Source organism: Leptonotus elevatus, chromosome 4 (genome assembly GCF_054856555.1).
Source record: "Leptonotus elevatus isolate MCC_2025b chromosome 4, RoL_Lele_1.0, whole genome shotgun sequence".
In the NCBI taxonomy this organism is placed as follows: domain Eukaryota; kingdom Metazoa; phylum Chordata; class Actinopteri; order Syngnathiformes; family Syngnathidae; genus Leptonotus; species Leptonotus elevatus.
Window position 1 is genome coordinate 23331300 of NC_141242.1, and position 21836 is coordinate 23353135.

Sequence of the window (21836 nt, forward strand, 5' to 3'; positions counted from 1 at the left end):
TTTTTTTTGACCTGCTGGTGTGTTTTTGATCATTGTTGTGATGTAGAACCCAAATGCACTTCATCTTGAGGTCACAAACTGTCCTCCTTCAGGATTTTCTGCTAAAGAGCAGAATTCATGGTTCCATCGATTGCGGACAAGTTGTCCAGGTCCTGAATTAGCAAATCAGCTCCGGACCATCACACTATTACCATCATGTTTGACTGTTGTTGGCAATGATGTGCTTTCCAAAGGGACTTAATCATAGTTTATTTGGGTGTTGGGGGGGGGGTGTACTAAAGCAACACTCATTAACATGTGCAAAATATAATTATCTGTTTTAAAGGAATTACAATGTCTTATTTATTTATTTAAATTACTCTTGTGATCGTGAGAGTCAAATTGTCCACCTTAAGAAAACAGGCAAGAATTGAATAAACACTTGCAAATGAATTCCGTTTAACAGCTCCCATGAATAGCACAACACGTAACACAAACGTGACATTCGCACCCCCAATAAAGTAAATATATATGTATATATATATATATATATCTTACTGTCTGTCCACGGTATAGATTTCCACTTGTAGGTCACCTTAGCTCGGGTGAGCCAGGCCAGCACAAAATGTAGTTGTCACAGTGAGTCAATCATGACTTGTTTGGCAGTTTTTTTTTTTTACAGTAATTATTGACGCAACCCTCCCATTTTTTGTGGGCTCCACTGAAGAGTGGAATTAAACTGTTAGGGTTCGAAGGCCTGGGAGGGGGACCCACGTGAGGAAGGCAGAGTCACTTGTGAGTCTTTTAATCAGTGAACATATATGTGAGGAGCAGAGCAACGGGCGTCGAGTCCAGGCAGGGAGTTAGCGATCCACAGGCGGGTTGACTTCCGCAGGTAGGCAAGGGTACGGCTTCAGCAGGTGCAGGAAATCTAGGTAGAGAATGGAGTTCCACATTGTGATTGCGTGCACCTGGCTCCTTCTCCAGCTGTGTCTCCTCCACCTTGCCCAGCAGTGACAATCACTCTCACACTCTCTCTCACACTCCCTCTCTCTCTCTCACTCTCTCACTCACACACACACACACACGCACACGCACACGCAGGGAACAAATGGGCAGTGTTCATGGAGAGGAATTAGGGGCCCTGACACAAATGTGTGTCACTTGCATGACACCTTCAGCCTTTGCCAGGTGGCCTGGCACAAAATACGTGGTTAAAAACTAAACAAAACCAAAAAACAATAGGATGTGAATTCTAGTGTATCAGTAGTTACTAACTCATTTGCTCCCAAAAACATAAATATGTTCTATTTTACCAGTGTCCCAAAGACGCATTTATAAAAAATGTTAAATGTATTTTTTTATGCTAGAACATACAGAAGGCTTTGATGCAGCCTCTGAACTGAAGAGAATGGTTGAAGCATTTGTAGCTATTACAAAAACGACCAGCAGGTGGCAGCAGAGTATAAGAGATCAACCAGGGCCGTTTTGAAAAAAAAAAATCCCCACTGTTTTAAACAGTCATCATTTCATCATTATTCACAAATAATGATAAAACTAAGCTATACAGTATTCTAATGCTACAAATTGCTGCAAAACTGAAACAGATAAAAAAAATAAAAAATATTGATGAAAGAAGAGACTCTAATTTTTCTTTTGGTAGGTTCCATGTTTTTACAGCAATAGAACACAATATTCTGTGGGCCTTGCAAAATCAGTCAAAATCCAGTAAAACCGCCGGGAGCGAAGTGGGTTGCTTCAGTGAAAATGGCTGGGAGTGAATGAGTTAAGAAAAGAGGTAATTAACAGAATTTTATACAGTATATCTCACATGTTTTCTTAAAACAATTGAGGTATTTGTGCATGTATTTTATAGCTTCTTTTTTTTTACCACGTTATACCCAAACCTACACACTCTTATGTATTGCAATCAACACCCAATAACACTATCTAACCAGTAGCAAATTCGTACTATACAATCTTAAACAAAACAATCTGGCTGTAAAACGGAATCAGCCTCTCTCAAAATGTATTCAACTTGTCGCTGGCGTCGAGCAGACCTCCAAAATCATCACTTGTATGATACATACATGTTTGTTGAGCCATTAACATTGCACTGTGAAAGAGCACAAGCCATTTTTAATAACACTGTAGATTGGTCAGTTATTTGAAAAAGAATAACATAATCCAAGTGGAGACTGAGTGATTTGTGAAAAGATATGTAATTGACCAAATTTGAACACGTGAGATTTGCAAAAAGCAAATTGTATAGTATGTAACATGTTGGTCAATTTGTCTCGTTGCACGAAACGGCTTTCCACTTTGCTTTGACTGCCGTGGCTTGTTGCAGTAGATGCTTTGTACATAGTTTGGTCAGCGGTCAGTGTCACATGAAGTTGTTTCAAACTAGCGCCGTCTGGGACTGCCTCAGCTCCTTCTGCGCCTCGTCTCGGCTGAGCAGGTACTGGAAGCAAAGCATGATGGGATATGGTCCAGACATCGCAACAGTTGGCCCGTGTCATATTCAAACAAGTTCTCTTTTGTGTGATGGGTTTCCATCCACCTCTTTTTATTCGAATTTTCAAGAAATTCGAGGGGAAAAGAGCCCAAAATTCGAATAAAGTTTTTACGCTTTGAGAGGATGTTTTTTTTAAGTGTATCGAAAAAAGGAAAATGCGCATTTTGACGATGGAAACAGGTTTTGCGAATAAGCGACTACAAGACCGAATATACGTCGCACGTTTTGACCGATAGTACGTCACACGCACGTTTGTAGTCACAATAAATGGCGGATGATAATGTAAGATATGTTTGGGGAGACGAAGAAACACGATTCTTTTTATAATTAATTAAAGAAAAAAACATTAATGCAATTTTAGATGGCTTTATTAACACCAGCTCTCAATGTAACGAGATACTTTACTTACATGCGGGAGGGAAGCCAACAACACAAACTACTTCCGTTCAGTCCGTCAAAATAAACATTCCCACCTGGAACTCCCCATTGTCCTAAAGTTCCGTCACTATAACGTCATCTCGAGGCACATATTCGTAAAAGAAGAGCGGATGGATGGAAACGGGGAAAGTCACATGTCCGTTTTGCGCATTTTCACAAAATTCGCATAAACATTTCGAAACATTTGGATGGAAACCTGACAATGTCAAAACCAGAAGTTGTAATTTGTAATCCAATCAACTTTATGGGATCGAGCACAATTTATTTTGTCAGATTCATTGATTTAGATTTATTTACATTGATGTCACAGTACATGTTCAGTAAATCTGCTTTCCATTTACCACTTGCGTAAAACTTAAAACAGAAGATTAACACACTTTGAATGTCAGTCTGCTTCCTAACATAATTTCTGCTGTACGTATTCTTCTCTTACATTCTCTAAAATTTAGAGTCATTGCCAAAGAAAAAGCACTGCCCAAATGATGTTCACTAAAGTGAGCTCTAGTTTGGTCTACTAAGGTTTGAGCATGCATGACTGTTGTGTTCATGACTTCTCTGACTTTAAGGGCAGATTTTCCGAGCAATTTCCTTCGTGTATGTTTGGCGTTCCCCCTGCACAGAAACCCCCCGTGTGCTTCTGCTTACTGTCATGTTGTTGATGCTTTCAGAAAGCGCTTCGATTTGCAAAATGGTGCCCCTTGTGATCCCCACCTGCAACACACACACATGCACGTACAAATAGTGAATTGTGATGAACTGTGATTGTGTGTGTGCGCGCAAGTCAGCAGCTTGGTCAGCCAATATGATGTTGAGGATGAGGATGGAGGATTAAGGGATGATGCGGGTGCTGTGGGACAATGCACTTCAAAGAACGATTTAATACACTACTGATTTTTAGTTTTTACTTACGTAAATATATATTTTTTGAAAAGCACAGGTTTTCATGTCCACCTTTATGGAAGTGAGCTTTTTGATGCTAAATTAACAAAACCGCAGCTCTGCATGTTCTATTCACGCATTGAAGTCATATTTGCTGATATTGCAAATATGCTGCAAAAGTGGACTTATTATCTTGGGGTCTTGTGTTCACGAGTGAGCTCTGAGGATGAAGCTGAAGATCGGCAGGCCGATTGGTGCTATTCTTCACATATTGTCCAATTGGGTCTTGTGGCACGTTACTTCAGATGCGGAGTCAATAAATTTGTCAGTCCATCTTTCCTAATTGCCTCCTTTTGCCAGACTTGCCCTCTGGTTGGTTCAACGTAAGATGGCAAGTAGCAAATAGTGTGAAAGTATTTCCTTTTGAAAGTTAAGGTTGAAACGGAAAAATGGTGAGCTGAGATGAAAAACAAACAAACAATTTTTTGGGTAAATGATATATCCTACTATTATACTTCAAAATGACGTGATAAGCTGAACTTTGTTACAATCTATTAATATCATTCAACATAGGAATACACTCTTAAAACCGCAAGATCAAGATTTTGATCCAACATGGGGTTAAAAAGAAAATACACATACTGGTAAGTTATAACGTGACCAAGAAATGGGCAGGGGTATAGTAAAGCTTTAGTTAAAACTAATACAAATTTTATGACCAACATTTACTAAGAAGCAGCAACTCTCCCCTGTCAGGGGTCAACACAGCAAGTCACTCACATGATATGTTGAACAGTTTTTACACCGGATACCCTTCATGACACACAATCCCTGTGCTCAAGGTCAGTGGTGTTGAGTTACCCACTCAGCCATCATCAATGTTTCCTAAGACTGTCACATAAAAATTACTCCAACTTAAGTACACAGGCAAAATGCAAAGTATGATATATTAGATGGAAACAATAATGTCATTTGAGTAAAGTCTCCATCTACAAGTCCAAATAGATACATTTGAAAATAATTTCCAGTGAGTGAAACAGAGTCATTAAAACAAAAAGTATTGGAAGGATTTTAATTTGTGTAATTGACATTTAGAATTTGAAAGCATTCAGACTTTTAAAAATAATGCCTAGTGTTATTTGTACACACGCAGGCACACAGGCACGCACACACACACACACACAATTGTTTATTTGAATCTTTCTTCTAATTACATGACATTGTCGAGTTCTTCAAAGAAGCATTCATTCATTTAGTATAAAAGGCCATATATGCTGCTATAAAATAAAAACATTGTACAAAATCAATTCATCTGTTTCCAAAACAAGCATTTTCTTTCATGTTTGGCTCTGCAATGACATAAATAATAAATACAATTCTCTAATAAAAAAAAAAAAGCAACTATGTCTCATGTTTATTTCAAGCGTGTGGTAAAACTGCAATCAGGCTGGAAAATAAGTAGAAATGGTGCCTGAGTGAATTTGCACAAATATAAAGTCATCACTTGGTGCACAATGGTGAGAAGAACCGCTTAATACTATGAATCGTGCCGTTACACTGTCACCGGGAAAGAAGGCTGAGGTTGCTTTGTGAAGCACCTGAGCAATAATACATGAAGCCGACTAGATCCATCCCGACAGGCAGCTGTGATTGGAGAGCCACCAGGCAGCTTTATTGCAACGTCACTTGTCAAGGCACCGGCTCACATGGATGGGCGGGGTAGGGGTGGGATGCGGGCTGAGGTATTGAGGGCTGCAAGCAAAGGAAGGAACAGTGGTAGTGATTGGCTGCTGCACAATCAAGATGATGGCCGCGTTTTCGAGATGTGATGGAGAGGCGTCATTGTTCGCCGTTGGGCCTTACGTGCTGCCTGGAGCGGTCCACGATGGGACTCGGGCCTCTCAACTTGTTGTTGTTGTAGTGATGCAGGTGGGTGCCGTTCACTGCTGAACGTCCCTCAAGAGGCCCGGCTGACTCAACGGGGCAAACGTAGTCTGTGGATTCATCTGGCCGCCGCCTTCGCAAATGCGTCAAGTTTGAGAAGCCCAACTTTTTGGGCTGCGACAAAAAGACAAAAAACACCGGCATTTTTGTTACACAGCAAAATTCATTCCATTACAGCACCTTTTTTTCAAATGATATCTTTCCCTCTTAAAATGAATAGGAATAGTATTCATCTGCTGCAGACTCACCCAAAAACTAGTTTAATAAGGAAAGTAGAACTCTGTGGAAGTGTTATTACATTTAAAGTAATGACAAGGAAACTGAAGCTTCATGAACCACTTGTGAGGTTTCTACTCTAGATGGGGCCATTGGTTGAAAGATGGAAATTTAATCAATTTTCAATGCACTAGCCTTTATCTTTCAACAAAGAGCACCATCTAGGAGTAAACAAAACATTACATGAACTTCATTTCCCCATCACTACTTTAAAGGGGAAGTCACACAAAACAATTCTTGACAATAATATTTTTTGTATCCAACCCCACGAGTCTAAATATAGTACTCTGGTTTATATTGCTTTAGTGGAATATGAGTTGAGCAGCAAAATCCAGCATTTTTTTTTTTTAATATAAGAAGGCGGCCATTTTGCCAATTATCTCTTTGACTGCCATAAACGTTATAAAATGTTTAGCATAAACCTAGGGAAGGGCGCCGAGGACGTTAAAAGACGTCCCCTATGTTTTTTTTTTTTTTTCAAAAACGGGTGCAGGAAAGCCTTGGGCAGCTGTGCTGAAAGTATCAGGCAGATCTGATTAGTCAAAGACTCGTTTTGGCCCCTAGAGGGCAGCGATGACTCTCTTTGCACAAGGTTGGATGGGCCGCCCACCGTGGGCGTCAGTAGAAGACGTGAGGCGGAGCTAGAGTGTTGAGGAGACATGGCTGAATAAGCCCACAATGGCTGCCCAAGCAACCGGTTGCAAGCAGCTCACGGCTTGAGCATTTTTTTCAAAGACGGAAAGCATCAATCAATACTAAAAAGCGCATTGATGTCAACGATGATGATGACAACGAGCTCTACGCCAAAGTTGGAAGCTTTGGCGTGACTGTTATGAACACGTAGTAAGCCTCACCGGTAAGCGCGGCTAGCGCGGCTAGCGCGGCTAGCGCTGCTAAGGCCGGAAAACGCGCACAATAGCCGGCCGGGTACTTCTACACAATCGGACATTCGATCGGGCGATGGAGAGTTGGCATCGACCAATGCAGATTGATGATGATGATGAGGAGGACTCCGAGCTCTACGCCAAAGTTGGAAGCTTTGGCGTGACTGTTATGAACACGTAGTAAGCCTCACCGGTAAGCGCGGCTAGCGCGGCTAGCGCGGCTAGCGCTGCTAAGGCCGGAAAACGCGCACAATAGCCGGCCGGGTACTTCTACACAATCGGACATTCGATCGGGCGATGGAGAGTTGGCATCGACCAATGCAGATTGATGATGATGATGAGGAGGACTCCGAGCTCTACGCCAAAGTTGGAAGCTTTGGCGTGACTGTTATGAACACGTAGTAAGCCTCACCGGCTTAGCGCGGCTAGCGCTGCTAAGGCCGGAAAACGCGGAGCTGCACAAGCGGACATTCGATCGGACAATGAAGAGTACCCCGAGTCCAATGCATATTCATCGGAGGAGCGGGTACAGTCTGATCACGGAGAAGACACTGTTTCTGGACTACGATGCCACCATGAATGGAGTGGATAAAATGGATCAGAACATCTCCTACCACCCGGTATAGCAACTGAAGGACACGGGGAAGCGAGACGTAACGAAACCGTAACGTAACCGTAGCATGATCCTGATATTAGACTTGATGACACACTGCAGTATATACTTGCTATTCCCCGGAAAAAAACGGCCGGCAAGAAAGTGGCGCACGCGAAGAGGCAATCTGTTGTGCAAATGCTGTTGCGTCTCTTTGCACGCAGGAGAGTGTTACAAAAAGAAAAACTGTCGTTGAAACATCCACATATTTGTAAATAGCACCACAGTTGCACACATTTGTAAATAGTTTGCCAAATTGTTGTCAAATTGTTACACTGTTGAATGTAAATAAACGTATTTTGCTATCAAAAAACACTTTTTCATTCTTGGTGGTAGTGTTTTATAGAAGTAAAGCACTATTTAGGTGTTTGTGGCATCATTCATGGACAAAAAGAAGTGTCAAATTCACTAGAATGCATGAAATAATATCGTTTCACTAAAAGCTTGATTTCTCCGTATTTTGGTCCAACACAGGCGAAATTGGGTCAAACTAACCATTTTCTATTGTTGATTACTAAAGAACGGAATAAGGTAGAAACAAACTCTTTTTTTCTGATGAAAGATGAAAGTCCAATCTTTCATTTGGTAATACGTGTGTTTCCATAGTCCAAACAGAACATTTTCTGTGGACCTTGAAAATCAGTCAAAATGCTTAAATCGGCTGGCACTGGCGGCATCCCTTTTCTGAAAACGTCTGGCAGTCAAAGAGTTATTGTCAAGTGAAAATGACATCACAGTTGCCCAGGTCTTAGGTAACAACCAATCACAGCTCAGCTTCAAAAAACAGGTGAGCTGTGATTGGTCGTTGCCTGAGCAACTTTGATGTCATCTTCAGTCGACGGCAAGTGTCAAAATGGCCGCCCCCCTGCGATGAATAAAAATGGCTGGATTTTACTTCATAACTCATATTCCACAAATGTAATATTAATCAGAATGCCATGTTTAAAATAGTGAGGTCACATATAACATATTGTCAAAAAATGTTTAAGGTGGACTTCCTCTTTAAATATAACACTTCCACAGACACACTAACCATTTGCTGACCTATTGTATTTATATAATGTGTTAGCATTAGGCTAGTTTGACAAGACCTGTTGCAACAAGCAGCACATACAAGGTTGTAACAGTCAAGAACAGAGAAGAATTTCAATCCAACAGATTGTTGGTGAAAGAGCGCCAACATTTCTGTTTTAATTAATGTTTCTTTTGTCCTGTAAACTTCCCTTCATTTGGAAATCTTCTATTGGCATGAGCAGTACATTTCACTCTCTACTTCCCTGTACACACAACCTATGGACTAAAAGGGAGTCCTCAAGTTATGGCGGAGTTCCGTTCCTACGCTGGCGATTTAACCCGAATTTCGACTTAAGTCGGATTTCACCGTTAAAGTTGATATTTACATCAAAAATACTTTGTACAGTAATTTTAAAAAACATATTTGCGCGACCCGGAAGAGCCGGAACCAATATTTCGCACACGGAGTGAGCCGACATCCGTTGCTGGAGGTAACTACAACTCTGCAGTGCCACTACTAGTGTATTCTATAAAAAGACATTTATTTTTAAAGCAGATGTAGAGGTTAGGAGCAAAGTGTCCAAAGTCATGTAAGGGACAACCATGAGTTCCAGTGACGTGCTTGTTTCTTTCCTTTCTAGTGAAGAGGATTGCGGCTGTGAGGAGGAGCAGAAAAGTTCCGGCCTCACTTTATTATCACACTGCAAATGCATGGAGCTTAAACTAAGCTGACGCAACGAGGATAAAGGTGCTTTCTCTCCCACGCAACATGAGAGATGGGGGTGGGGGGGGGGGGGGGGCGGTGGTCCATTTACACAACTATTTTTGACTCCTTTTTTTCCTCCTCCATTCTGTAATATACACTTGACTTGCATCTTACTATCTCACCTTGACTTTGGCAGTGATGCTGAGCGGCGTGTAGCTGACCGCCTCTGTGTACTCTCTTTTCTCCTGCTGGGCTTGCGCTCCCAACAGATTGCTGAAATTGGTGTTTAAGTAGCGTCGCAGCAGCGTTTTCTGAGGAGGGATGTTAAGCAGCATGGCCAGCGAGTCGGAATTAAACCGAGGCTCCAGCATCTATTGCAAAAGAGGCACCAAAGTTCATTCCGGAAACTTGCGTCCTAACTCCACGCGTGAGCAAACTCACTATTAGTCCTCCGTGAACTCCACTGCCTCGCAAGTTCGGGGCGTACTCTGCCAGGTCCACAGATCTGAGCCACTCCATGACTCGATGATTGGACCACTGGACCACCTCACTGGGAGCAAACTGGTTGTGAGCCTGCAGAGTACAATTGAATTTCCGTTTGTTTCTGTTTGAGCAATATGCACATTTCTGGTACTCACCTCAGTGCCAGGCCTGCGCTTGAGGCAGTAAGGGTTGAACTTGTTCACATGTAACACGTGAATAGCACACTTGATGCTGAGATGATGAAGCTGGCTGGTCACTTTTAAGACTAACAAGTCATTCTGAGACAAAGAGATGGAAACATCAAATGGTTTTACAACCATTTACCGTTTCACTTTCCATAGAACTTACCACAGTGAGGTACTGCAACATCTGCCCATCCACTCTTCCTTCGTTAAATTGGTCTTTATACTGAGGAAGGCCGATGTCATCTAGCCAGCCTTCGGAACATCACATTTCACATTAATTGCATGTCAAATACACTGCGGAACAATTCGGCGGGGATTCTGTTGAGTTCTATGATGATTAAACTAAAAGAGGCATTCTGATTCTAAAATTGCATTCACTTTTTTTTTTCTAGCAAAACAAGTTCTTTCTCCAGCTAGGCAAGATTCCACTTATTAGTTGTAGTAAGAAGAGCTGATTACGATTGGTGCCGGTTTAACCATGGGTTCTATTTTCTTTGTTGTCTGTTTCTTTCTTTTTTTTTTTTTTTTAAGTTTTCAAAGTTTGTAACTATTCCATCTTATGTTTATTTACATACATACATACATTTATTTATTTATTCACTTTTAAGAAAACGGGGATCCTATAGCCTAAAAACACTTGATGTGATAGAGGACAGAGGATGTGATACCCGTTTTCAATTCCACAAATCATTTAAAAACAGCTGTCAAACATAACTCTGCAAAAATGGTGTCCCCAGTGTTATTGTCACTAAGATAACGTTTTTTTGTACGTACGAGTGACCCAGAGGTAATCGAGCTCGGCAGATTTCTCGTGCTGCTTGCTGTTAAACGTCTTGATTGCTAAATGGAGTTTCTTCCTGTGCAATGGATTTTTCATCCCCAATTCCTACAGATAGGAAAAGGTAGAATTAATTTTTTTGTCACAGCGACATACGTTTGACATATTAAAACTGCACCTGCAATAGGGAAAAAAACAAACAAACAGCATATTGATGAAAGAGACAGTTGATGAAGCGTAAGGAGGTGTGAGGAAGATGACGTGACATTGTTGAAGGCGGAACTAAATAGCAGGCTGAAAATCAGAGACAGGTGTTACGAAATGTCAAGTGAACTGACAAACGACGAGAGCGAAGAGACAGCTACAAATAAAAACAATTAACATGCTGTGCAGAAGAGAAGCCTGGCAGCTGAATGAGCAGGCGACAACATTGTTGGTAGCCCTCTGTTAATCAAAGAAAAACCCACAGTACTCACAAAAACAACCATTTTCATGTTGTTTTATTTATTAATTAAAGTTATTCCTGTGACCACGTCGAACGTTTCTTTTGTTCTTTTTTAACAGAAGGGTACCAACAATATTTTGTCCACGTGTGCGTGTGTACCTTTTCTAGGTCTTGTGGGGTGGCAGACAGTAGAGTTTGACCACTGCTGACCCACTGGTGCGCCATGCTGGCATACTGGCCCAGTCCGATGTCCTCAAGCCCTTCACACACCTGCTCTGTGTTCCATTTAGAAAAATGCATCTTCAGATCTCTGAGATTCAAATTGGAGAAACAAGATTTTCATTGGATAGGCTGTTGGATTGAGGAGGCTCTTGAAGAATGCGAGACATTTAAATGTTTTTATCAAATGTTAATTATCGTCACTGACATGTGAAAAATACTTAATTCCATTATTTATTTATTTATAACGTTTTTGGGATGTCTGCGTTCAGTTTCATCCTATAAACATAAAAATCTAAATAAATTAAAAAAAGACAAAAATGGACTTAAAGGTTTTTCACAGGACAGTGACGTTATACTAAATGTTGATCAAAATAATATAAAATGTTAACTATAATAGATTATGGTTAATGGTTTTATCAATTAAAGTCAATGTGTGTGATAGATAACAATACTTAAGATTGATTTTAAAGACTCAGGAAATAGGAAAATTTTCTCATATTCACTTTTTAAAAGATTATAAATACTAATCAACATTTTGGTGGTAAACAAAAAAGCAGGACAACATGGTCTAAATGTCATAATTCACCTTTTGTTAAAATTTAACTACAGAAGTAAAGTAACAGAAGTTGACTGTTTTTCGCACCGTATGTTCCCTGACCGTGCCTGTCTTGGTCCAGTTGTGCTTCTGGGGGCTCCTCTCTTGAAATCGCCAAGCTCGGGGTCATGTATCTGAACTGGACTACCTGACTGACTACGACGAATCCTGCAAAGAGAAAAAAAAACAATAAAAAAAACTTAAGATGAAGAAGACAAGTACTGAAAACAATCAAAAACATCAAGAAGAAATGTGGTAGAATTGAGCAAATGCTCCGTTTTGCTGTGATGACTTACAACCCCCACAGCTTCTTTATGCCTCTTTGACTTTTCCTGTTTTCGGGTGAAATAGGAGAGTGCTGCCCAGAGTCCATTCCAGATGACAGAGGAGACTGCTGGTCTGACAATATACACTCTTCTAACTGCTCTGAACATTCTATCACAAACAACAAACAAACAAAAAGAGCAAAATTACATACTAGAATATAGCGTAATTGCACATCCACTACAATAGGCGGCAGTGGCGCTCTCTTTGTCAGAGACTATTAGCTCCTCTTGTAACAATTTTATAGACAAATGATACTAATTATAGTTGTGGCACAGAGGTTTTTTTTGTGTGTGTGTGTGTGGGAGGGGGGGGGAATAGTTTCGTCTTTGGGAGGGAGGGGCGTTAAAAAAATGATTGAGAAGCACTGGCCTCGTCAAAAAAGTTACTCTAGAGCCATGCAGTGCGTCATTCGAGAGGTTTGCCCATTACAATCATATCATCAGCACATTTTGAAGTTTTTTTGTTTTGTTTCTTGGCAGTCATCCATCCATTTTCTAGCACTTATTTTGTTCAGGGAAGCTGGAGAATAAACCCAGCTAGAGTAAATTTTACTCTAAACACAGTCTATTTGGTCCCACTCTAAACAGAGTAAAATGTACACTTGGAAGAGAGTAAAAAAATAAATAAAAAAGCCACTCAAAGTTGACAAATCCACAACTTCAGGTTGGGAGTCAGACAATCTACTCACTGAGCCAAGCAGCTCCTACTGTGTGTTGGTATGTCGCTTGTGTCAGCTGGAATATCTATTTTTTTGGTCTTCTTTTGGATATAAGCAAACAGTAAGAGTGGCGTAGCTCAGTGAGCTGAAGGTCTTGAGTTTGTTCCTCAACCATTGTGTAACTTTTCTTTAAAATAAAATAAAATAAACAAGTAAAATGTACTTAGTCAAAATCTCTCCTTGTAAAAATGTCTGAGTGAAAAATCTTCAATATGTTTTTTTTTTTGCATGGGATAGGCAAATTCTCTCGTACACAATCAAAATCCTTTGAGTAAGATTTACTCTGAATATTTTACTCACTTCCAAGTGTACATTTTATTCTGTTTAGAGCAGAACCAAATAGACTCTGTTTAGAGTAAAATATACTCTACAGAATGCAGACCATGGACAAAGGGCAGCCTACTGTCTGGATTGGTTGCCAGTCTTTGGCAAGGGCGCATTGCAACAGATAACCATTCACATACAGAACATGCACAACAACAGTCACTGAGCAAGAATGGCTCCCACATTGGTTGCATGAACAATTACAAATACTGTGGAGTCTTTTTGCGGTCCTATTGACAGCATGCACTGATCACCTACCAAATAGATGGCAACACAATGGCTAGTTTATGATGAAATGAAAAGCAGTTTATTTATGTGCATGTTTCCATGCGTAACAGTGGTGCATAGATGAATTATGCATTACCCACCAGTATAATAAAGATCATACTTTCCCGGAGATCCTGAGCCAGGTAAGTAAAAAGTGAGAAGAAAACAGTGAGAAGAAAACAGAACCAGACATTAGTCACGCCTCCAAAAGACTTCATATGTTGATTGTGCAAACAAGCAAACCAGTGAGAACTTAGGGCAGGTGCAATGCTGCAGTGCTAACTTGATCAAAATGACTCACTAACAAGTATGCAATTAATGTTTATTTAGCAGACACAACTGCATTGTTATCTGTGCACAAGTCTTTGTCTGCAATATGCATGTTCATGTACGAACACTAGAAAAATGAGGTCATGCCACACCTGCATGCAGTGTTTGCCCTTAATTTGTCTGCTACATCATCACCGCCTAAAACATGAGTTTAAAACAAGGGAGGTGCTATAATAAACTCCAGTAGCTTTTATTATCTTACTAGCTCCTGAATTTTATTTTGTATGTATTGCTTTTCATTTCTCAACATGATCCTGCCCCACACTGACACTGAGATGACGCCATATGAGTCACCGAGAGCAAGCGGGATGTCAAGTCACATGCTTGTTTGTTTACTAGGGATACTTAACTTAAAATGATGCACACACATCTTTAAAGCATGGAGCCCTCGGCCCCTCCACCTTCCAGCTCAGCCTTTTTGAAGGAGTCTGCTATTTTCTGGAATGAGCCATTTGACACACTGTTGCTTTGGCATTGCAGAAGACTCTGCCTTCGAGGTGTATGACATTAATGAAAACATCTGCCTCTGAGCTGTGGACGCATCCCCCCACAATAACAGATAGAATACGAAGTGGCCTTTGCTTGTGAAATGATTTAATGACGATGGATTTCTGGTGTAGCGACTTGAGCATACCGTACCTAAAACTGGAGCACTGGCGCTCCGGAAGCGAACTGTAGCCAGATAAACAAGGAAAGGGAAAAATCCAACAGCAAAGCAGGCAGGAGGATGGGACAGAGCACAAGAGGAAAGCACGTTGAAGCCACAGTTAGATGAAAGACAGAAGTTACCTGCAATCAAACCTGAGCAATATTACCAATTGATTTATTATCCTTTACTTCTGTCGATGTTGACACCATTTATTATTCAATTCAATTCAATTCAATTTATTTCATTCATTTGTTAAAGAAAAAAGACAATATAAAGCAATATTGAAATTCAAAGTAAAGTAAAAAAAATGAAAGGGGACAGAAAGAAGTAAAACAAATGAATGAAAGCGAGCGGTCAAGACCCTTTCAGTATAACAATTATACAAAATAATTCAACTGTGTGTCCTTGTGCTATATATATATGTTTGCAATAGCTGTGCTTTTATACATTAAAAAAAATACAAATAGGCTGAGAATATTTTGTTTTACAATCCAAATTATTCCACAGATTGACACCTTAAATTGAAATACATCGTTCTTTTTGTTTAGTTCTATGTTTAGGTTTGGAAAAAATGGCTGGTTCTCTTAAATTTGTACTCATTTTCCCTTTTTATAAACTTGGTTTGCATATTTACTGGTAAAATTTCATGATGGGCTTTATACAATATTTTAAGGCGGTTAAACTCCATCAATTCATAAAGTTTTTAGTTGTATAAATGATGGATTATTGTATTTCACGTGCATGCACATGCAAGATGTTGAACTCATTTGCTCCCAAAAACGTATAAATACATTCTATTTTAAATATTGCCATGCTCCCAAAGATGTATTTATACCTTTTTATGGATTTTTTTTATGCTAGAGCATACAGCTTTGACGCAGTCTCAGAACTGAAGAGAACGGTTGAAGTAATGGTAGTTACTACAAAAAACGGCCAGCAGGTGGCAGCAGAGTATAAGAGATCAACCAGGGACATGTGCAAGAGATATTTCCCCCCCATCATTTTAAACAGATTTGTTATTATGATGAAACTTAGCTATATTCTAATGCTAATTACTGCAAAATGGAAACAGATAGAAATATAATTTTTTGAAAGAAGAGACTAATCTTTCTTTTGGTAGGTTCCATGTTTTTATAGCAATAGAACACAATATTCTGTGGGCCTTGCAAAATCAGTCAAAATCCAGTAAAACAGCCGGGAGCAAAGGGGGTTGCTTCAGTGAAAATGGCTGGGAGTGAATGAGTTAAGGTGTTCAGTAAATGAAAATCATTATCAGATATGGGTCACTTAAAAATACAGTGATAGTATAAAAAAAATAAGGATGTTGACATTAAATAGGAATTAGGCACCCACTCACATATTATGACATACAACTTGGTTATAAAATATTTATGGAGCTAATCTAAAATTGAAAGTGGCAAACAGCAGTTAGAATCAACCCAAAGCTGTGGAAACTCACTTAGACTGTAGTCCTGGTTGTGGCTATGGACAGGTGAAAGCCTTACTGGAGATAAATACTCGTCCTCTCTTTCTCTGTCACCATGCAGCTTGGTCCTTAGCTCACCTTTTCGACACAGCTTCCCTGGCATCGTCTGGTACTTGTTCAACTCCATGTGGACATTCTGCCAAAGACATTTTTTTTCTTTCAATGGGAAGCTCAAAATGTGGTCAAATCAGCTGCCATAGCCTCAAGAGTGTTTCAAAGAGCTTTCTTTCTGATGTGTGGTTAACATGCTTCTGTGCTAATTCTGATGACTGCAAATATATGTCAAGTGTTTGCCTTTGGTCAGCGCACAACACATCCCATTTGATCATGACCATGATTTGATGTTGTGCTCTGCTCTGTTGCATAACAGGAGGGTGCATGTGGGATGTTGCATCAAAGTCATTGGGGCAAGGAGGAAATACAAGGAGAAAGGCCAACAGAAAAAAAAGAGCTAGGAGGCAGCCATGATGCTAAACATTTTTGACAGCTACTTCATGTGGATTATACACTGTATCATTATGTAAAGGGAATTTACCAACTTGTGCTGTTAAATGTAAAAAATATTGCATCAAGTATATGTTAATAGAAGGGGTGTGTTGTTTTCTTCTTCTCTCACAGTTCCACTGCGGAGCATATCTCTGTTTTTATATTTCTACTTACAGTATTTGTCTAAAAATAGTAAGCGTGTCAAGCAATAATTTTTTTTAATCATAATTAATCGCATGACTTCAATAGTTAACTCACGATTAAACACAAATTTGATATCTGTTCAAAATGTACAATTATTTTTTTCCCTAAGTTTTCATACTGTTGTGAACATAAAAGTGTGTGTGGGGGGAAGGGGGGGGGGTTGTGTGTGGGTGGTTTAAACTAATAGAAATATGGCTGCATATTTTAGTCATTAATACAGTAATTTCATAATAATTCATAAAATTGAATAAAAAATTAAAAAGATGTACTTAACTGTAAAAAAAAAGGTAATTTTTCCTGCCACTAGATGGCATAATTGCATTTGTAAGACATTGGTGACAGCTCAGTCTATTTTTCTTTTCATATTAAGAGACATCTAATCTTTAACATGAAGTAACTTATGAAATCCTGCACATTTTTAAAATTGTAAAATAGAACTTGACCCCAGTTTGCACAAATGTATGCATTATTATTAAATATATTCCTGCAAAATTTTGACGTGGACGTTTCTGCTGCATTGCGACTGAAATTCCCCAAGTACAGGCTTTCCAAGTAATGGGCGGTCATTAATTGTGCGTATTTTTTTTTTTTTAAATTGCGTTAAAAAAAAATTATGGCGTTAAAAAGAACTTTAAATTAACTCAAAATTAACGCACTCATTTTAACACCCCAGTAGATCTGAATGTGTTATGTAATCAACCATGAATGTACATTCTGTTTGTTTATGAAGCAGCCTGTTAGATTGTGTTATGCCATGCAGCAGACCAGTACCTCTCCCCCTACGTCTGATTCAAGTTCATCTGGCAGGATCTCTACAGGCTAGCACCCGCACAAACACACACACACATGCAAGCATAAAAAACAAATTCAGTTAGCATGTTAAAAAAGAAGCACAAGTACAATAACAATGCTTTGTATTGATTAGTTCAATTAGATTAACAGCAGGATGGCAGTCAAACAAGCAGTAATACATTGCGAGAACCTTTTGTAAAGATCTGCTCTGCAATTCCTCAAGACTGCTCGACTGCAGCCTGCGTTGATGCCTGGAGAAAAAAAAATAATAATCTTTTCAACTTATCTTTATTCTGTTTTTGTACATGCTGACAATGAAAGCCAAGCAGTGAATCCTCACCATAATCCGTTTAAGAGGTGTGTATCGTCAGTTGAAAGTGACAAGTCCATAGAGTTCTGAAAACTAAAGTAAATGGCACTTAATCTATATCCGTGATCCACAGTACATTGCGGGAAGTGCAATATCCCAACGGGTGAATGTATACCATGAATCCAGTTCTCTCTGAAAAGGTGATGAGGACAACATAAGTGGCGAAGATCCTCTTGATGACATCTATGGAAAAACAAAGTCATTTGTTGCTATTTCTAAAATGTTCGTCCGGTTTCTATGCCACTTTCTTTCACTTTTTCCCAGCAGACTAAAGGTGAAAGTTGGGCGACTGCACCAGTTGGCGGTCAATAACGAGGTGATTGTGAAAAGAGGGTTCAGTAGGAATTGATCCCATGTCAGCTCCACTTAAGTCAGCTACGTGAACCATTACACAAGCAACCTTGCCATCTTTATAACATCGTTTTCCCCTGAAAAATTAATATGAAAACAAGAAAAAGAAAAATTCTTCTGTGTGATGGAATACAAAGCAATTTGAAACTTTTACAGGTTAATGGATGCTGTGTGCCCTTACCTCTGACCTGTACATATCACAGTGGGCTTTGTGTGCGATGGCTCTGACTTTCAAACTGCCACTCAGCTCCTCTTCACTACTTCCTAGTTAAGGGAGGAGAAAAGAATACTTTAACACGTGCACATTTTCACTCACTAAGCGACATGGTGGTTGACATCCTTACCATGCGTGAGCGCCATCAGCTCATTAATCTTTCTATACTGGCCAAGCAGATTTGTCAGCTCCTTAATACGGCGCGTCTGTTCATGCAAACCAGGTAGGATTTTGATTTGTCAAAAAATGTCAGTTCTAATCATTCATCGCTCAAAGCGTAAAAATTATGTTTTATTACCTTTTGATCGTTTGACGCCAAAAGAGACTCCATGCCCATCTTCAATCTCTGGTATTCGTGGTCTAAAAACATGAGTCATGCAACTTATTTTCATACAAGTGAGCTCATGTCAAGTTCATTTAAAGAGTCTGATGAGTGCCTGACCAGATGTTTGTGGGAGACATGACAACCATGCTAATATGACGCAACAAACAAAGCAATGCATGCTGACAGGAAGCACAACTACCGGTCATCGGAGACAAAAATCAAGTGTGAAATTACTTTCATAATGGGGATGGTGTTCACTCAAAAAAACAAAAACACGAGGCAGAGACTGTGTTAATGTCGTCATGCAGGCTGTAGAGGACGAAGACGACCTTCCTATTGACCTGTAAAGTAGGGCTGGGTATTGATTCTAATTTCCTCAATTGATTCAATTTCGATTCACAGGATTCGATTTTGATTCCCTGTTTCGATTCGTTTCATTTCAATTCCATCCGATATTAATTAATTATGGCACATCAATTCTTCTTAACTCATTCACTTCACAGCCATTTTCACTGAAGCAACCCCCTTTGCTCCCGGCTGTTTTACTGGATTTTAAATGATTTTGCAAGTCCCACAGAATATTGTGTTCTACTGCAATAAAAACATGGAACATACCAAAAGAAAGATTAGAGTCTCTTCTTTCATCAGGAAAAAAAGTATATTTTTATCTGTTTCCGTTTTGCAGCAATTAGCATTAGATTATAGCTAAATTTCATTATTATTCACAAATCTGGTTTAAAACTGTGGGTAAAATAGCTCTTTTGGATTACGTTACTAACTATTTTTTTTAGCAGATTAGTAACGGATTACATTTTAAAAGTAACCTTCCCAACCCTGCCCATATCTGATAATGATTTTCATTTACTGAACACCTTAACTCATTCACTCCCAGCCATTTTCACTAAAGCAACCCCCTTTGCTTCCGGCTGTCTTACTGGATTTTGACTGATTTTGCAAGGCCCGCAGAATATTGTGTTCTATTGCTATAAAAACATGGAACCTGCCAAAAGTAAAATTAGAGTCTCTTCTTTCATCAGAAAAGAAAGTATATTTCTATCTGTTTCCGTTTTGCAACCAATTAGCATTAGAATATAGCTAAGTTTCATCATCATTCACAAATCTAAAACTGTGTGGAAATCGGTTTGTTTTCAACATGGCCCTGGTTGATCTCTTATACTCTCCTTCCATCTTCTGGCCGTTTTTGTAAATAACTACCATTCAACCGTTCTTTGCAGTTGAGAGGCTGCATCAAAGCCTTGTGTATGCTCTAGCATAAAAAAAAAACATTTAAATATGTCTTTGGGACACCAAAAACATTTAAAATATACATAACATATTTATATGTTTTTTTGGAGCAAATGAGTTTAAAAAACTCATAGTAAAGTTTGCGGAGGCAGTAGCGAAGAGTAATGATTTAGTTTATTAATAAATTTTATAATGACTTAAGCGTTACACAAACATTGACATCAGCGAGGAGGATGAGATGAAAATATTTTCATAATCTAATTCAATGATTGTAAATATAAACTAAAAAGATTCTGATTTCTCTGTCTGTTAACAAAATTCTATTTTCTTAAGAATTAATGGGGAAAAAAATGTGTAAAATAATCAATTCATGGATTTATGAATCGAATCCGGGCTTCGGCCTTCTGTGGGTGGAGTTTGCATGTTCTACCCGTGCCTGCGTGGGTTTTCTCCAGGTACTCCAGTTCCCTTCCACATTCCAAAAACATGTATGGTAGGTTAATTGGAGTGTCTAAATTGTCCCTAGATGTGATTGTGAGTGTGGATGGTTGTTCGTCTTTGTGTGCCCTGCGATTGGCTGGCAACCAGTTCAGGGTGTAACTCTGCCTACTGCCCGAAGCCAAACCCTTGTGAGGAATGAGCGGTTTAGGAAATGGATGGATGGATGGTTTTATGAACTGATATTGGGCTTGAAAAGGAAAATCGATTCAATATCGATTATTTGATTTTTTAAAAATCCAGCCCTACTCTAAAGCCAAATGGCCTGATTTGCATATTCACACCGACCAGCCACAGAATTTTAACAATTTCCACAATATAATGATGTTGATTATTATGGTGGTAGTTTGCAGTGGTGTAAACTGTACTGCAACACACAGAGAGCAAAAGTTAAATATTAGACACAGCTCCCATGATAGTACAGTAACGTATTACACCACTAGAAGTTAGTGGCCTAAAGTCAAACCAACTGTAACTGCAATATTCTGATATTATGCCTATTATAGTCATTATGGAAATGTGAATTATTCTTTGATAATTACAAGGAGAATGTGTTACACACAAGTCAAGACTCTAGTGGAAAATAGTCACATTGACCCAGTTTACAAACGTCCTCACTGGAATTGTGATTACAACATAAAGAATTAACAACAGCAAAGACAGAAATTATGTTGGAGCAACAGACAGATGAGCCGAATGGAAATGAGAACAATGACTCTGTGTCTTACATTTGTTTATCAGCTGTTTGATATAAACCTCCTCTACAGCAGAGGGAAGCATACAGTCAAGAAAACGTCAAATATAGGAGGGCAAAGTTGTTAAAGATGCTCAGTCAGTTGAAAGACAAGTAATTCAAGTTGACAGGCGCGCGAACACACACACTCGCCCACATTTACAACATTCTTCTTGAACTGCAGATTTGATGTGACAGTCAAGCTGACATCAGCATGTACCTCTCTCTGCGTTGTCATTGGCTGTGCTGCCTCTGGCCAGAAGTTGGGTCTGCAGGCATTCGATCTCAGCATCTTTGGAGGCAAGAAGCTGCTGTAGGTCTGAGATTTCAGCCTGTGGAAGCAGAGGAGCAGAAAAAAATCATCAAGTCAGTCTTCCACCTCTGAGTACACACATGGATAGAATTGTAAGGATGCTTCCATTACAGAAAGAAAAACCCACAATTGTCAGTAAAATATCATGCTGTGCACAAATGGGTGATCATTTGGACATTCATTTGAGTGGCAAATCAAAAATCGAA

General features: G+C 39.4%; 1 protein-coding gene across 7 annotated transcripts in view; it reads right to left on the reverse strand.

The window, feature by feature from the left end:
• Positions 1 to 257: 257 nt before the first annotated feature.
• The window catches only part of ppfibp2b (PPFIA binding protein 2b), a 65026-nt gene continuing 43447 nt past the window's right edge, over positions 258 to 21836 (reverse strand). For 2 of the 7 annotated variants that reach the window (XM_086073273.1, XM_086073272.1), the window contains exons 10-32: positions 21538 to 21649; positions 21313 to 21345; positions 18815 to 18876; positions 18647 to 18722; positions 18484 to 18566; positions 18067 to 18134; positions 17922 to 17984; positions 17772 to 17832; positions 17561 to 17608; positions 16073 to 16235; positions 14604 to 14636; positions 13736 to 13768; positions 12295 to 12433; positions 12047 to 12166; positions 11341 to 11491; positions 10733 to 10844; positions 10122 to 10210; positions 9929 to 10051; positions 9732 to 9863; positions 9473 to 9661; positions 5678 to 5872; positions 3581 to 3646; positions 258 to 2443 (exon numbers count right to left, since the gene is read on the reverse strand). In XM_086073273.1, coding sequence (XP_085929399.1) covers positions 2381 to 2443; positions 3581 to 3646; positions 5678 to 5872; positions 9473 to 9661; positions 9732 to 9863; positions 9929 to 10051; positions 10122 to 10210; positions 10733 to 10844; positions 11341 to 11491; positions 12047 to 12166; positions 12295 to 12433; positions 13736 to 13768; positions 14604 to 14636; positions 16073 to 16235; positions 17561 to 17608; positions 17772 to 17832; positions 17922 to 17984; positions 18067 to 18134; positions 18484 to 18566; positions 18647 to 18722; positions 18815 to 18876; positions 21313 to 21345; positions 21538 to 21649 — 2214 coding nt within the window. In that variant the 3' untranslated portion in view covers positions 258 to 2380. The remainder of the gene's footprint in view (positions 2444 to 3580; positions 3647 to 5677; positions 5873 to 9472; positions 9662 to 9731; positions 9864 to 9928; positions 10052 to 10121; positions 10211 to 10732; positions 10845 to 11340; positions 11492 to 12046; positions 12167 to 12294; positions 12434 to 13735; positions 13769 to 14603; positions 14637 to 16072; positions 16236 to 17560; positions 17609 to 17771; positions 17833 to 17921; positions 17985 to 18066; positions 18135 to 18483; positions 18567 to 18646; positions 18723 to 18814; positions 18877 to 21312; positions 21346 to 21537; positions 21650 to 21836) is intronic. The other 5 variants (XM_086073275.1, XM_086073277.1, XM_086073274.1 and 2 more) reach the window with 4 other exon arrangements.